General features: G+C 41.1%; 2 protein-coding genes and 1 pseudogene across 4 annotated transcripts in view; 1 reads left to right on the top strand and 2 right to left on the bottom strand.

Annotated features, from left to right (window-relative positions):
• YME1L1 (YME1 like 1 ATPase) overlaps positions 1–13,068 on the bottom strand; it is a 56,293-nt gene extending 43,225 nt beyond the window's left edge. The window contains exons 1-3 of the mRNA XM_006767798.2: positions 12,872–13,068; positions 8,783–8,914; positions 1,178–1,340 (exon numbers count right to left, since the gene is read on the bottom strand). Of these exons, the coding sequence (XP_006767861.1) occupies positions 1,178–1,340; positions 8,783–8,914; positions 12,872–12,904 (328 nt within the window). The 5' untranslated portion in view covers positions 12,905–13,068. The remainder of the gene's footprint in view (positions 1–1,177; positions 1,341–8,782; positions 8,915–12,871) is intronic.
• Positions 3,566–5,755, bottom strand: LOC102755194 (annotated as a pseudogene).
• An 880-nt stretch (positions 13,069–13,948) lies between the features above and the next one.
• MASTL (microtubule associated serine/threonine kinase like) overlaps positions 13,949–17,468 on the top strand; it is a 44,856-nt gene continuing 41,336 nt past the window's right edge. Inside the window, exon 1 of one of the 3 annotated variants that reach the window (XM_006767796.2) lies at positions 13,949–14,186. In XM_006767796.2, coding sequence (XP_006767859.1) covers positions 14,001–14,186 — 186 coding nt within the window. In that variant the 5' untranslated portion in view covers positions 13,949–14,000. The remainder of the gene's footprint in view (positions 14,187–17,468) is intronic. The other 2 variants (XM_006767795.2, XM_006767797.2) reach the window with 2 other exon arrangements.

Genomic DNA, 17,468 nt, shown 5'->3' with positions numbered 1-17,468 from the left:
AGCTTGCAGCTGGCCCAAGAGGGAAGGGAATGGTGCTACAGGTGGGTAGGGACATACTACATCCTCCACTAAGCCAAGCTGGAAACAGTCTCCTCCTCCTACGTTCCTCCTGTAGGAGGATGAATGGATCTGAACCTTCTGGAGTTAAAGTAAGAACTGTGGAGAAACTCCCTTTCAGGAGTAGGATGGCTATGTCTAGACCTGCACTGTGCAGTGTGGTAGTCACCAGCCATGTGTAGCTTTTGCTCAAGATGTGGCCAGTTCAAATTGGGGCTGTGCGCTGAGAATTTGGATTTCAAAGACTTAGTAAGAAAAAAAAAGTAAAATATCTCAGTAGTTTACATTGGTTACATGTTGAAATGAGATATATTGGCTTACGTAAGATAAGGTGGAAGAGGGTATAGGAGGATAAATGGTGATGGAAGGCGACTTGACTTGGGGTGGTGAGCACACAATACAAGATGATATATTATAGAATTGTACACCTGAAACCTATAGAATTTTATTAACCAGTGCCACCCCAATAAATTCAATAAAAAATTAAAAAAAAATAAATAAATAAATAAAAAATAAAATTATTCCAATATAGCCCTAGCCAGTGTGGCTCAGTTGATTGGATGTCACCCCGTGTACCAAAAAGTCACTGATTTGATTCCTGGTCAGGGCACAAGCCCGGGTTGTGGGCTTGATCCCCGATGCGGGGGTCGGCCAGGGCATGCAGGAGGTAGCCAATCAATGTTTCACTCTCACATCAATGTTTCTCTGTCTCTCACTCTCTCTACAATCAATAAAAATATCTTTTAAAAATAATATAAAATAGCCCAGCTGGGTTGAGCATCGAGGCTCAATTCCTGGTCAGGGCACATGCTCAGGTTTAGAGCTTGATCTCCAGTGGGGGGCATGCAGGAGGCAGTCGATCAATAATTCTCTCTCATCACTGATGTTTCTATCTCTCTCAACCTCTCCTTTCCTCTCTGAAATCAATTAAAAAATAACAAAATAAGATAATTCCAATATGAAAAGTTGAGAAGGAAAGGAAAAAGAAAGGAAAGAAGGGAGGAAGGAAGAAAGGAATAAAACAAGTAGCAAAGAATCTGGTACACAATGATTGTGATAATCACTACTATAATTATTAATAGTATTAAAATTAATTAAAACAAAAAATATATTAACTTACCATATTTATTTTCAAAGAAGGACTGTGCAGAGACATGAGATGTATGCCAATGAGAAGAAATGTTTTTGCCTTTACAAATCCCAGGAAGTAGACTGTCTACCAATTGATCAATCTGTCCAATTTTTAATTCAGATAATCCAAGGTCCCTTAAGTTAAGCACAGGCTGTAAAACATTAAGTCAACGAAGTAAACATTAATGCTATCAAGATATTTAAATTACAGAGTACTCATCAGTTGAAGCAATATAGGTTTTTAAAAATCTAACAAATATACTGGTTTCCTTTTTCTTTCTAATATATAAATTGGTGAAAATATTTTCATAGTTCTTGTTTTCTTAAGGTCAGGCATGTGAGTTTTGACAGAAGTTGAAAAAAATTATCTTCTCAATGGTATCATCACTAGTCTTCGGAGCTTTAAAGCACCCTCCAATCTCTAATGCCCATAAACAAAAGCCCATCTATATTCTATATATATAAAAGCCTAAGCGACCAGTCTACCAAACAACCAGTCGCTATGATGCGCACTGGCCACCAGGGAACAGATGCTCAACACACAAGATCGGGCACCCTCTTGTCTGGATTGGGCCTGTGGGGACTGGGCCAAAACTGGCTATCCGACATCCCCCGAGGGGTCCCGGATTGCAAGAGGGCACAGGCCAGGCTGAGGTGCCCCACCGATGTATGAATCAGTGCACCGGACCTCTAGTTTGATAAATAAAGTGTATGCTCTGCTACCACAGGATATCTCACTCCTCTGACCTTACTGCTAAGATTCTTCTTTGAACTGACAGGTTCTGTAGTTACCTATATCTATCTTCTAATGAGGAAAACTAAACAAAGTAAAAAATATGTGAAAACTATGCAATATACCTACCTAAAATAGTTCTAACGTAACAAATAGATAGGAGTTTTTTTTTGCCCATGTGAGATAACTGAGAGACACTAAAGACAACAATTACAAGCCCCAGACAGTTAGAACTTCAAGTAAGAGAGCAAAAAGAAACAGAACAAGTGTCAACTTTTTATAATATAGCTTTAGATTGATGTCCAGGAGTTTATTACTTATTAGCTTTGTAAGAAGTCATTCATTTTCTTAGAATCCATTTCCTTGTTAATAAAATGACTATGAAATATGTCCTGCCTATTTCATGAGATAGTACAGGTCAAAGGAAGAGATCATGCTGTGCTCATCTACCTATCTTATCCCACACATAGTAAGATAAAGGCATCATGACGTATTTTTTTTTCATTTTCACATTTACTCTTTATTATGTGGTATGTAATGCAAGTATGTACTACGCTAAAATACTTATATTTCCAAAGTACATTTTACATGGTACAGCCCATAGCCTCTGCAAAAGCATTATGAGTAACATGTGCCTTTATACTTTACAATCCATTGTTAGTTGCTGTGAAAAGTTTAACAGATGAAGAAAAGATAAAACAAAGCCAAATAGGAATACACTTTTCTAAATATACACATATACAGCTTACAATGGACTACAATAAAAACAAGTCAAATAGCATCTGATGTAGTATCTATAAAATGCAGACTGTAAAAATAGTCAAAGGAACATGAAACATATTTTAACTTTAAAAATAACTTAGAAAAAAATCTTAACAATGAAGAATCTGATATGGTGAATCTGAAGAATATTATATAGAAAAGAATCTAGAAAAAGGCTTAGGTGTTAAATGTTTATTTCCTCTTGCTCAGAAAATGAGGAGTATAAAATTTCTCAGTGTGACTTGTGCAGCCTTTCATAGGTAGTTCCCATCTTGGCCCAGCCAGATTTCTTATGTCTACAAACAAAGCGTGAGCTGAACATCATCCATGCCTGCTGAAAATGGCTTCTGACTCCCTCTTTTTCCTAGGACAAGTTTTTTTCTGGGTTTTTGTTTGGTTTGATTTTTAAAACTGTTTCTACAGCCAAACCGGTTTGGCTCAGTGGATAGAGCGTCGGCCTGCGGACTGAGGGGTCCTGGGTTCGATTCCGGTCAAGGGCATGTACCTTGGTTGCAGGCACATCCCCAGTAGGGGGTGTGCAGGAGGCAGCTGATCAATCTCTCTCATCGATGTTTCTAACTCTCTATCCCTCTCTCTTATTCTCTGTAAAAAATCAATAAAATATATTACAAAAATAAAAAATAAATAAAACTGTTTCTACAAAGAGGGCATAAGAGATTTAAAAAAAACACACACAACTTTCTAAGAACATTATTTTAGAAAACCACCACAAATAGAGCCGGTGAAGCTCTTCTCTTTCACCTCTTTTACTGTGGTTCATTGTTTTGTGGTATATGTTTTGCGGTTGTTGTTTTTTGTTGTAGATTTTTTTTGTTTTTGTTTTTGTTTTGGTGTGTGGGGAGGGGGAGGAGCGGAGGGGGGACTTTTACCTCAAAGGAATTGCTGAAAAATTCATTACTTGTTTTTATCCCTAACATTCAGCACCTCATCCAGAAATAAGGGTCCAAGATCAAGCTTCACGGAGAGGCAGAAACTTGCCAGATCAGAGAGGGACTCAGAGCTCTGATTCAGTCTTTTCCTTGCCAAGCTTGCACAAGGGTGGAATGGTCAAACATGTCCTTGGCACGGGTACTGTTCTGAAAGGCTAGAGGAGTAGCTCTCCCTACCCTAACTGTACTGCCACGCGGACCCACTGGACCCACATGAGACATCTCCCTGGTGGACTGTCCCATTCTCCAATAGACTGCTTTTCTCCTGAGCCTTTTCCTCCATGACAGTCTCACAGGTAAGCCTGGGCAGCTTTGTTGGCCCAAAGGTCTCCTGTTGGGAATCAAACGTCACTAGTGACAACAAGGACAACATGAGTGCTTGTGACCCACCACGGTTAAGAGGGAGATGGCATTTTAGAGCACAGGGGAGGGCATTTCTGGTTCTGTTGGCCCAGGACGACTCATTATGCCCAGGGAACTCACTCTGGTGTAATTCCTCTGGGTTTCCAGGTAAAAAGGTCACAGGTTCCTTGAAGTAAGAAAATGTCTCCAAAGACGTCATGCTGGCCCTCTGCCAGTGTGAATAGTGTGGCAAAAGTCTCCGAGGGGATGACTAACATGTCAGGAGACAAAATGTTCTTCAGCCCCGGCCTATGTAGTTCAGTGGTTAGAGTGTCAGCCTGCACACTGGAGGATCTAAATTCCCAGTCCAGGGCATATACCTGGGTTGCAGGTTCAATCCCTTCCCAGGTGTATCAGTGAGTGTGGAAAGAAACTAATTGATCTCTCTCTTTCACATCAATGTTTTTCTCTCTCACTCCCCCTCTTTCCCCCTTTTCCACTCTCTCTAAAAAAAAAATTAGTCAATGGAAAAAATATTCTTGAGGGTTAATTAAGGGTCTTGGCATTTTGAAAATGTCTCTTTTGCAAAAGGGAAAAAGGGACACTTTCTTCACAGAGGTTATATGTTTTCAACAATCCTTTCAATAGGACCTGTCTCACCACTTGTGTCGGGTATCTTCCGAAGTGGCTATGAAAGGAGACAGAGGTCAAAAAGACCTTCCTAAAGTTTCAGCAAAGCGGGGCTTTCTGAAGAGCCAGTTACAACATCCAATCCCTTTCACAACATGGAGAAATCAGCAGCACCTGAGGATCTCAGCTGCCACCCCAGCTGCTGCCTGGAGGCTCGTATACAGTCCCTCCCTGCTAGTGCAGACCCAGCCTCACAGCCCAAGGCTGCTGACCTCCAGGCACCTCTGCCGCTGGGGACAGCCTGCTGGAGAGAAGGTGCGAGCAAAAATATTTAAAAGTGTCTTTTAAACTGTTAAAAACTATACTAATAAAAGGATTATATGCTAATTAGACTAGACATCTTCGGGACATCTTTCTGAACAAAGCCACAGTGGCAGGGGCTGAGGCAGAGGTGGTAGGGGAGAGCAGTTAGTGGGATCAGGCCGGCAGGGGAGAGCAGTTAGGAGAATCAGGCCAGCAGGGGAGAGCAGTTCTGGGGATCAGGCCGGCAGGGGAGAGCAGTTAGGGGTGATCAGGCAGGCAGGGGTCCCAGATTGGAGAGGGTGCAGGCTGGGCCGGGAGACCCCCCTAACCCCATGCACGAATTTTATGCACCGGGACTCTAGTACAATATAAACCACATTATCATAATGGAAACAAAAGACTACAGTATTCAATAGCTTTTTTTAAAATCAATATATTTTTGAAATCAATATACTTTTATTGATTTCAGAGCGGGAGAGGGAGAGAGAGAGAGAAACATCAATGATGAGAGAGAATCATTGACTGGCTGCCTCCTGCATGCCCCCTACTGGGGACTGAGCCCAAAATCCGGGCATGTGCCCTTGACGGGAATTGAACCCAGGACCCTTCAGTCCACAGGCCGACACTCTATCCACTGAGCCAAACTAGCTAGGGCAAGAGCTACTTTTCAAAAGTTATCTTGTAAAATGGGAAGCCCAAAAGTCTATTTATAATGCATAGACTTCAAAAGGAAAACAAAGACTCTTAATGAAGACAGGAAATTATTTCCCTTACTCAGAGTGTCATCAGGTCTTAGGAACATAAGAGAAACAGAGTACATATAAACATGGCAATTTTCATGCAACATGTTAACTGCCACTAAAGAGATGACTTCTAAAAATGGTGAGAGAGCCCTAACTGGTTTGGCTCAGTGGATAGATTGTCAGCCTGCGGACTGAAGGGTCCCGGGTTCGATTCTGGTCAAGGGCATGTACCTTGGTTGCGGGCACATCCCCAGTAGCGGGTGTGTGGGAGGCAGCTGATTGATGTTTCTCTCTCATCGATGTTTCTAACTCTCTATCCCTCTCCCTTCTTCTCTTTAAAAAATAAAATCTATTTTTAAGAAAAAGTGGTGAGAGAACACAGAACACAGAGCAACTAATTTTCTAAAGTCAGAGGAGGCGGCTTCACTGAGGTAACACCTAATTTGAAAAATGATGGGGAAGGAAAACTTGGAGAAGGGGGCAAACAAATAGTCATCAAAGGGCTTGGGATGTCTGAAATGTAGTAAAAAGTTTAGTGATGAAAGGGACTATAGAACAGAAAGGTGGGCTATGGCCAAACTGTGAAAAGCTTTGTTTGAATTTAATTCTGTAGGTAATATGATTAGTTTTGTTTTACAGGAAGAAAACAGAAAATAAAGATGATAAACTGGCTGATGGAACAAGAGAAAAAATTATATGAGCCTAATTTAAGCCCTTAGAAGGATGGAAAAATAAATCATAGACAAAAGACATTTGAAGAAATCAGTAGAGAGCATAAGGATTGAGAGGATTTCTGGATGAAAGCCCCCTAAAATGTACTTCCTTACTGACCTAGCAATTTCACTTAATGAGTCAAAGATTTAGCAACCTGGATAGTAAAATGGTGTTGTTTATAGTAACAAAAATTTAGAAACAATATCCAACAACGGGACATCATACGATGAAGACTTTGAAGACATTAAAAAATTGGAAAATGTATGACATAACAAGTTCATAGGACTATTAACACCTTTCGTACTGCATAGAAATCTCTAAGACATACACCAGGGACCGCACATTTTTGGGCAAACTGCACATTATTTAAATCATCATAACTACAGATCATAATGCACTTTAGGTGTTGTTTTTCAGTAATTATAACATTTTCATTTACAAAAACAATTAAACAAACAATTAAAGTTCCTAGTACTTTTTTAATGTATGGTACTGCATAAAACATTTTCTAAAAGCGCCAGGAACTTGAAAACGAAGACTATTCGAATGACCAAAATACAATGTAACTGCAATGCTTTATGGGTTCGTGCAATTATATAGTTTTTCGTAGATTGACCTGCACAGTTCCACCAATGAGATTGCTTCATTCGATGTGGACAAGACAGTGTGTTGACAGCTAAGGTCCATAACAGATGGTGTGTGAAAAACGAGAAAACTCGTGAGCTGTACGAAAGGTCTTAAATGAAGAAGGCAGAATCCAAATCAGCACTGCAATGTTATTCAATTATCTATATTTATAAAAGACTAAGCGACCCACCAACTTGGCCGGTAAGTATGAAGTGCAATTACCACCAGAGGGCAGACGTTCAATGCAGGAGATGCCCAGCTATAGCAACTCTCACATTCTGGGGCGCCCTTCGAGCCAGCCAGGGAGGGACTGCGGGAGGTTGGTTCCAGGGCATGTCCAGCCCATCTCGCCAGTCCTGCCCTGTCGGCCACCTTCTAATCAATTTCCTTTCAATGTGCAACGAATCCATGCACCGAGCCACTAGTAAAATATAAAAGTGCTAGAGGCCTGGTGCACAGATTCGTGCACCAATAGGGTCCCTCAGCCTGGCCTGTACTCTCTTGCAATCTGGGACCTCTTGGGGGATGTCGGATAGCTGGTTTCAACCCAATCCGGACAGGAGGGAGCCCAATCCTGTGCATTGAGCATCTGTCCTGGTGGTCATTGGGTGTCATAGCAACCAGTTGACCGGTCATTTGGTTTCTTAGGCTTTTATATATATAGATAAAAGGGGAAAAAAAGAGCCCTAACTGGTTTGGCTAAGTGGATAGAGCATAGGCCTATGGACTCAAGGGTCCCAGGTTCGATTCCGGTCAAGGGCACCAAAAAAAAAAAAACCAGGAAAAAAAGAGAGGCATGAAATATAAACACAAAATGTTTGCATTATATCTGAGGAATAATAGGTTCATAGGTGAATTTCATTTCTCCTATATACATATTTTCCAAAACTTCTAAAATGAATATAATTTTGCTGCATGTAGCATATTTAAAACACATAGTATTTTCCTTAGGAAAGCTCTCTTGGCCTATAATTTGGAAGAAGGGTGTCAGGATGTAGAAAAACAATGGAATGCCTACATAAAGAGGCAACAGGAATTGGGCAAACAGTATAAAAGGAAAACATAAAGATGATGCAAACAAAGTTTCAAATAATTAAAATTTTATCTCAAGACTGACCTAACAACTTCCTTCAACTCTTCCTCAACTGTCCTTTGCGATAGGCCCTGATATCAGAACTAAGTACATAACCTATTTATTGGTTAAAGAGGCTTTTAAAACTTACCTAAAGATTATAATGTTTTCTAATTAAAAAATGTATTCTGAACTATAATAAGCACCTCTCTTATTAATGAGCTTCATAAACCCAAGGGTTCCCAGGGTAGGAATTCCCTATATCCTAGGCAACATTGATTTTATAATTCTCTAAAATACTGAAAGTACAGTTTCAGAGCTTACACATTTCACTTGCAGGTACCTACATTTTAGTTGTTCAACTACACTATTCTATCCTCCGTGAGACTTGGCAGGTAAATATGGTCGGTTAACTATGGGTGCACTGCTACTACTGGAACAACACAACAGAAAATCTGCACAGTATCACACAAGTAGTAACCTAGAAGTGAATACCAAGTTTATTTCCATATAAAATTTTATAAAAATGAAATAAAGTAACTTTTCTAACTGTACAATAAAGCCAGGGTTAGACATCTTTAATCACAAAGGAGATTAAACATTAAGCTGATGACAAAAATCACTTTACAAATGTCTAAACATAGAAAAATGCTTCAAACATGTTTACAATGTACTAAATCAAAATGCTTTCTCACACAACCAAGGTAAAAACCATTACCTCATTGCTGGGAGCCTCATGCTCAGGAATCACATCTCGATGCTGGTTTTGAGAAACTGATGCACTGACAGAAGATGATGTGCTTTTTGGAGAATGGAAGGCATTGATGAGATGACTCAAAGGAACTGTAACCTAGAAAATGATTTAAGTTGATATTTAGTGTGTACCACCACAAAATGAAATATTTCAAAGCATATATCCAAAATTTGATACTTCTCAACTTCTCCCCTACACCATCCTGTTCTAAGTCAACATCACGTATATGTAGATTTTTATAATAACCTCCTAACTGCTGCTCTCCCTGTGTGTGCTCTAGCAAAACTAAAGTCAGATCCATCACTCCTGCTCAAAACCCTCCAACGGCTTCTCTTCTCACTAAAATAAAAGCCAAAGTCATAAATACTATGATACACACAGCCCTCCTTGGGTCTTTACAACCTCTCTGAATTTATTCACTACTATGCTCCCCCCACCCCCCTTCATTCTCTCTGCTCCTTGCTGTGCCGGAAACACACCTGGCAGGTTCTCACTTCAAGGTCTGCACATTATTTATTCCCTCTTGTCAGTTAGTAACATAGCCTGCCCTTATACACTCTTGAGTTCTTAACTCAAAAGTTCATCTACGGATCCTGAGTGTACCACTCTCCTGCACTGTGAATCTCTGCATTGAATTTCACTGTAAAGTTTTCAGAGCTCAAACTCCAGGCCAAACCAGAGGCTAGGAGGCTATGGTTTTGAGCTCCCACTTTCTAATCACTAGGTCTTACTGATGACCAGCCCAGCCCTGATGCTATTTGTACATAAGCTATTTATTGGTTAAAGAGGCTTCCGAAAATCTGAAGTCACTTTATTGACAGAAATCACCTTATTCACTTTATTAGCATATATCACTTTATTAGCATAAATCCAGGAGTGATCCAAAAGGACTTCTTATAAATAATTACACTCCTATGGCTCACAAAATTCAAAAGATTTTTTTGCCCTGGCTAGGTAGCTCAGTTGGTTAGCCATCATCCAGATACACCAAGATTGCAGATTCAATCCCAGGTCATACAGGGCACATAAAAGAATCAACAAGTGAATGCATAAATAAGTGATATAACAAAATTGATGTATCTCTATCTCTCTCTAAAATCAATAAGTAAAAATTCAAGAAGGAAACAAAGAAAGGAATTCCAAGGGATTTAGAAACTGCTAAAAATGGGGAATACAAATGAAATCTTTATTCTTTATTATACCACATTAAAATGTAAATTCTATGTGGCAAGGGATTTTTTTCCTTATATTGCCTTATTTTTCTCTATTTTATTTATATAATTAATATAAGATGTTTCATAAATTATTTTTCTTTATTTTATTCATAACTTACATATTTTATTTTTAGGTTATTCAATACCACAGCTCAGTGCAGCAACAATGCACAAAGTAGGTGATAGATAAATATTTGTTGAGTAAATAAATTAAATAGGTTCTGCCTATGCCAGGTTTTGTACTATGTGCTTTACTTATATTATCATTTAATCTTCATTTAACAGCCATAAATTTGTTACTATTACACTTCGTATTTAATTAAAACAGCAAGAATTTAGATAGGTTCAGTGGCATGTTCAAAGTCACACAGCTAGTAAGTACAGGAGCAAGAATTCTAACCCAGACCGTCTGAATCCAGGTTCCAAGTAAAGACTTTTCATTTCAGTTATTGATACAAAAATAAATGTATTATGTTAATTGAAACGGGCTGTAAAACTATCTGTAAATCTGTTCTTAACTATGCCAACACATATTTGTGCAGAGATAAAAAAATATAAAATTTATTTTAAAAAGTGATCTCTTTGAATAGGAGATTACAGGTCATCTTGATTTCATTGTTTATATTTTTCTTTTCAGCATTTTTGGCAATGAGCTGTATTATTTTTAGAGCCAGAGTGAAACAGAAAGTTCTTTTAAAACTAGGGAAGCCGAAACCGGTTTGGCTCAGTGGATAGAGCGTCGGCCTGCGGACTGAGGGGTCCCAGGTTCGATTCCGGTCAGGGGCATGTGCCTGGGTTGCGGGCACATCCCCAGTGGGGGATGTGCAGGAGGCAGCTGATCGATGTTTCTCTCATCATCGATGTTTCTAACTCTCTATCTCTCTCCCTTCCTCTCTGTAAAAAATCAATAAAATATATTAAAAAAAAAAAACTAGGGAAATAGCCCTGGCTGATGTGACTCCCATGGTTAGAGTGCCAGCCCGAGCACCAAAGGGTTGTGGGTGGGCCTGAAAGTTGGGTGGCGCTGGGTAAATAGTGTTATCCAGACTGATGGAGACTCAAATATGGTACCCATCTGCCAGCTGGGGGATGGAGGTGAGGGCTCAGCCAAAGAACAATATGCCAGTGATCTACAAAAAATGTAAATCTGATCATGTTACTCCCTGCTTAAAAGCATTCAATGGTTTTCAACACAAATGAAATCTAAAGTCCCTTATTGTAACTCCCTATATGGTCTGTTTCAAGGCTTCTCCCCAACCTCATTTCTGTCATTGTGCCTCTTAATCACCACCACACTGTTCTTATTTTTGTTTCTTCTGTCTGCTAAGCTCTTTCCCATACTGGGACCTCCAGATGTCCTTCCATCCTTTTTGAGATACCATTCATTCTTTTTTTTAACATATATATATACATATATGTTTTTATTGATTTTAGAGTGAGAGGAAAGGAGAGGGCTAGAGAGAGTGAAACACCTATCTGCTGCCTCCTGTACTCCCCCTACTGGAGATGAAGCGGGAAACCCAGGCATGTGTCCTGACCAGGAATTCAACCTGAGACCACCTCTGGGTGCAGGCTCAACCAACTCTGAACCGCACCAGCCAGGGCTCCCTTCAGTCATTCTTCACTTGACTGACTTCTACTCATCTTCTACTTCACATCAGCATCAAGATTCCACGTTTGCTTTCTTTACCTGGCACATTACTGACACCCAATAAATAATCACTTCTATTTTCTATTATCCAGCAAAACAAACAACAAAAAACCCAAGGGTGTTTGAGTTACACATGGTACACACTCCAAGCCGGATCGAACAGCAACTCGGGTAAGTGCCCTGACCAGGAACCAAACCATAACCTTTCAGGTTCACTGGATGACACAACACAGGGCATAATTATGTTTAAACCAAGAAACTAAAGAGCATTCAAAAAAATATTTTAACATCTGAATGTTTTCAAAACCCATTTGCAAAACTTAAAGAACTCTGAAGGAAAAACAAAAAAACCTTCAATATGGCACAGAGGAAAGACCATGTGAAAAACATGTGAAGGTACATGGCCAAAACAAGCCAAGGGGAAAATGTTACCATCAAACGAGATTTTTTTTTAAAATATATTTTATTGATTTTTCACAGAGAGGAAGGGAGAGATCAAACGAGATTTTCAAATGAACCCAGAACAAAACTTTGCGACAAGTGTTTAGTGCTTACGAGATTGAAAACTCTTGGAATCATTTTTCTCTGCCCCATCTTTTGCTTTAAGAAAAGATGGGGAGGAAGCTGAATCAAAACGTTAACTGCAGGCAGTCAATAACTTGAAAATATCTGACATTTCTGGTCCAACAAAAAAGAAAGAGCTTTCGTGGCAGATTATCCAAATTATTACAGCACGTTTCGGTTCAATTCCATTTAAAGAGAAAGAAAGGATAGGGGATCGGAGGCAGGAAAATGGGAAGCAACTATTTACTTGCTTCCTTCACATCGATGGCAAGGAGGTCTCCTGTCCTCCCCCTATGGCGTCAATGGCAAGGAGGTCCCCCCACCCAACCTCCACGCGCGAATGTCCGGCACTAAACAATGCCTGATGGATTCCCCAACAAAAATTCCACGCAGTCAACTCGACAAGCCAAGATCCCCATCACGCTTATGTCACGGCCCTGCTTCACCGTCAGCCCTTGACTCTGAGCGGTGCCCCTGATCCATTCTCGCCCCCAGAACTCATGTAGATCTAATCGCTTCCCTCCAACGATCCCTTAGGTAGGAGAAACTGCTTCCAAGAAAAGCAAATGGCAAACAGACGCGGGCGGAGGGGGGCTGGGGGACGGGCTGGATGCCGGGACTCACCTGGGGCTGCACCGTGCTCGACAGGGAAAACATCGCCTTCGGGCCCTCAGCGACCTCAGCCGCCGGCTGAAACTGCCCGTCCGTCCACGCAAGGAAGGGGCGCAGCCCTTTTCTCCCTCCCCTTACCCGCACTCTCCCAAAGAACGGAAAATGGCCTCCCCTCCCTACAGCTGCGGCACCGATCTTCTGCCCCGGAAGCAAAGCTCTAACGCAACAGTACTTCCGGGGCAGAGGAGCACCGCCCCCGCCAGGCCTGTGGCAGCCCTCCGCCTCCCATTGGCGTCTCTGCGGGTGCTGCTGGCCCCCGAAAGCAGTTGATGATCATGTGGAATAGTACATTGGCTAACCGCGAAAGCTTCTTTGGCTGTATTTTCCTGTTTCTGAGGGACCGGCATGCACCCTGTTAAACCTCTCTGCAGCTTCCTTATGCAATGCATTGTGTCCCGACCTGGAACAGAATGAGCTGTAAGGTCTTTTGTTACAAGTTTTTTTTATATCTTCACAATAAGTAGAAAATTCTGACTCTTCATCCTAATCTGTTTCAATCAGTCACGTTACATTCGGTTAAAATGTCAGATTACACCACCCGATTCCTGCTTTTCCAGTTTCTCCACGTCTACGATTTCACTAGCCACCATTTTCCAGAACAAACCCAACCGGTTTACATTTCAGGGGGCACCGAGGAAGGTCGCGAAGGAGTTTTTTTTTAAAAAAAAATGCAGGAAGTCGGGATTCCAACAGCCGCTGCTGAAGGTCGAGAGTTAACTCTTCAAACCCCGCCATTCCGCTTCAGGGATCCGCTGTCCCTTTTTGTGTTTGCAGCACAGCCTCCCCACCCCCTCTCATTACAAATAAAGTGGGCAGTGGCCACTGCCCTGGAGTCGCGTGTGGCTGGTTGGAGAAATTCCCAGCGTCCCCGCCCTCTCGCCCATTGGATCCTGCGGCCTCTACAAAGGGGAAATGGCTGAGATGGAGCTTCGAGGGGCTGGACTAGGCGAGCGCGACGGCGTCGTGACGTCACGGCTGCGGCCGCGTGGGCGGGGCCTTACTTTGAACCCAGTTGGCGGGAGCGGCGGCTGGGACCGGGGCTCTGGCAGCAGCTGCAGGCTTCAGTCTGGGCTGACCCGCAATGGAGTCCACCGCCGGGAGCGAGAAGGAGAGCGGAAGAAGCGCAGCCACAGGAAAATGCGTGAATAGTATCTCGGTGCCAAGACCTCCCTCCATTGAGGACTTCACCATAGTGAAGCCCATTAGCCGGGGCGCCTTTGGGAAGGTGTATCTGGGACAGAAAGGCGGCAAGTTGTATGCAGTCAAGGTAAGAAGCCCTTATTTCTGCCCCCTGAATGAGGCAGGCCCCGGGGCCGCTGCAGCAACTCGATTGGGTGGCCCGGTTTGCTGGCACCTGCTCGGACCGCGGCGGGCTGACTTCTCACCAGGGTGACATCAGCCCAGAGCAAATTGGTTGTCTCAACTCTGCCCCACCCTTCCTTTCACGCCGCGATTGCTTAGGAGAAACCAGAACTTCTGAATCCTTTATACCAGCGGTTCTCAACCTGTGGGTCGAGACCCCTTTGGGGGTCGAACGACCCTTTCACAGGGGTCGCCTAAGACCATCGGAAAACACATATATAATTACATATTGTTGTTGTTATTAATCACTATGCTTTAATTATGTTCAACTTGTAACAATGAAAATACATCCTGCATATCAGATATTTACATTACGATTCATAACAGTAGCAAAATTACAGTTATGAAGTAGCAACGAAAATAATGTTATGGTTGGGGGTCACCACAACATGAGGAACTGTATTAAAGGGTCGTGGCATTAGGAAGGTTGAGAACCACTGCTTTATACTGCTTTGGCCTTTACAAGGATTAATTTTGAAATTTTAAACGTGAAAGTTATTTTCCAAATTATGTTTTAATTCTATCCGTTCGATATAGATTAATGTCTGACCTGCTATATAGCGAGATCTCATTAAACAACGTCATTTTTTACCATCAAACCTTCCATTTTAAGCCTAGAATGTATTTTTATTTAAAGACTAAACTGAAATATGTCCTAAATCAGCCTTTTATCCTTGCAGCAGTATATAGCATTCCAAAAGCATTCAAGAGCTTTCAATGTGTTTGAAGTTGTTCCACTCATTCTTGCTTATCCAGTCTCATAGTTTCAGATGACTCACATTTCAGCAGTCAGTGTCCATGATAAAAGGAAGGGGAGAGCTGTCTGACCAGCAGGAGAAAGTTTCAACTTTCTGTTGGACATTCATTGCTATATAAATGTCTAGCAGGCATCTCCCTGTTGTACTTGCCTAACTTTGACCACTCCTCTCCACTAACTGCCTGAACTCTGAACCTCCTGTATTCCCTCTCCATTTAATACCAACCACCACCATTATCCCTGTCATAACCTGTGTCATTTAACTTTCCTCTATTTCAACTGTGTATCCTATCTTCTCAAAAAGTCTTGTCAATTTTTTTTAAAAGAGGAAGGTTTTTGTCTTTTTATTTTATTTATTTATTTATTTAAATATATTTTATTGATTTTTTACAGAGAGGAAGGGAGAGAGAGAGAGAGCCAGAAACATCGATGAGAGAAACACCAATCAGCTGCCTCCTGCACATCTCCCACTGGGGATGTGCCCGCAACCAAGGTACATGCCCTTGACCAGAATCGAACCTGGGACCCTTCAGTCCCCAGGCCGAAACTCTATCCAATGAGCCAAACCGGTTTCGGTAAGTCTTGTCAATTTTGTCTAACATTCTTATTACCCCTTCCATTCCAATTCCCAAGTCTGCCCTTCATTTTGTCTTCCTCCTTTAATTCATTCTCTTTCTTTATTCCTTCCTTCTTAAAGTAGAATTTGGCTTTTAAGTAAATTAAAGATTGGGTAACCATCACCACAATGCAATTTTAGAACATTTCTATCACCCCAAAAAGCTCTCTCCGGCCCATCTGCAGTGCCTCCCCCTTCTACCCTCCTCCCAGGTAACCGACAATCTACTTTCTATCTTATAGGTTTGTCTTTTCTAGACATTGCATATAAGTAGAATCATACAATATATGGTCTTTGGTTTCTGTTCACTTGACATGATATTTTTGACTTTCAACAGGCCTTCATTTTCATACTAGTCTACTAGAATAGCCCCCTAACTGGAATAACTTTTTTTTCATCCATTCCTTAGTCTGTGGCGCACAAGCTAAAGTCCACATTCCTTAGAAAAGCATTCATTTTAAAAAAGAAAGAAAGAAAAGAAAAAACATTTCTGCTTCATTCTGACTCTAAACTTCCACCTGTATCTTCCTCATATCCTGTGTTCTAGCCACTCCAGACAATTGACTAGTCCCTGAATTTTGCATTTTGTCTTCCTTCTGAGCTTATCTTTATTCTGGTCCCTCCTTAAGTGCTCTTCTTGTACCCTTCTCTGCTCTTCGCCACCTATGTTATTTATGTATTAAGGTTTATCTTAGCCTTCCCTTCATACCTTCCCTGCCCTTTTAGATCCATCCCATTAAAATGAACTCTTCCTTGCTTCCTATGTTCCAAGATGCTTTGCTTTTCCTTCTACTGTACTTTCTAAACAGTCATTATCCATTGTTGAAATGACCAATGAAACAAATTCATTTTTCAGTATTTATTGAGCATCTCTTCATTTGTAAGATCTGGGCTACAGTGGTGATCAAAACAAACCTGCATTCATGGAATTTCCAATCTAATGGAATGATAGGTTACAAACTAGCTTTGTCAGTTTCCCATAGCTTTCTTATGGTAAGGATCTAAGGTTGGAATTGACAGTGTACTCATGATTTTATTAAATACCTCATCTTCTTTTCCTTGAGATAGTCCTGAAACTTGATCTCAATGTTACTATTTAGTTAGGACTCTGCATTTAATGTAGATTATAGTTTTGTCTCTCTACTAGTTACCTTGAGACTTGAAAAAAGTAGTGTTTGGTGTGTCTTTTTTGTAAGGTAGCATTTGAGACTAAGTTTCAGTAGTTCTAACCATGTATTAAGATTTTATTTTCTAGGCAAACTTCCTACGTTCTTTCTCTTTTTGATTCTATTTCCATCCATCAAAGAATCAGAAAGTGAAAAATATATACAGTGTCGTCCCCCCCGCCCCCACAAAAAAAATATGCACACATTTTTGAATAATTATAAAGGCAGTGTTTATTAAGATACATTTCGTTTTCAAAATTGAGCTCTTAGCTGTTAAAGTGTGTATACATTTTTTGGGGGGGGGGACACCCTGTAATAAGTTACTATTTCTCTATGCCTAGGTTCCTGGTTATCTGGGAGCTATTAGGAACATTACTACCGTTTTTAATTTTGTTTTATTGCTTAAAGTATTACAAAGAGTTTTACATATGTCTCCTTTTTGTTTTTCCTCCCTTGACCTTCCCCTGGCCTTCCCTACCCCCCAGTGTCTTGTGTCCATTGGTTATGCTTATATGCATGCATATAAGTCCTTCGGTTGATCTCTTACCCCCCCCCCATACACCCAACCCTCCCCAGCCTTCCCGCTGTAGTTTGATAGCCTGTTCGATGCTACTCTGCCTCTGTATCTATTTTTGTTCATCTTTTTTT

Source organism: Myotis davidii, unplaced genomic scaffold (genome assembly GCF_000327345.1).
Source record: "Myotis davidii unplaced genomic scaffold, ASM32734v1 scaffold1903, whole genome shotgun sequence".
Taxonomy (NCBI): domain Eukaryota; kingdom Metazoa; phylum Chordata; class Mammalia; order Chiroptera; family Vespertilionidae; genus Myotis; species Myotis davidii.
Note: the sequence above shows the minus strand (reverse complement) of the source record. Positions and strands in the feature narration are given on the sequence as shown.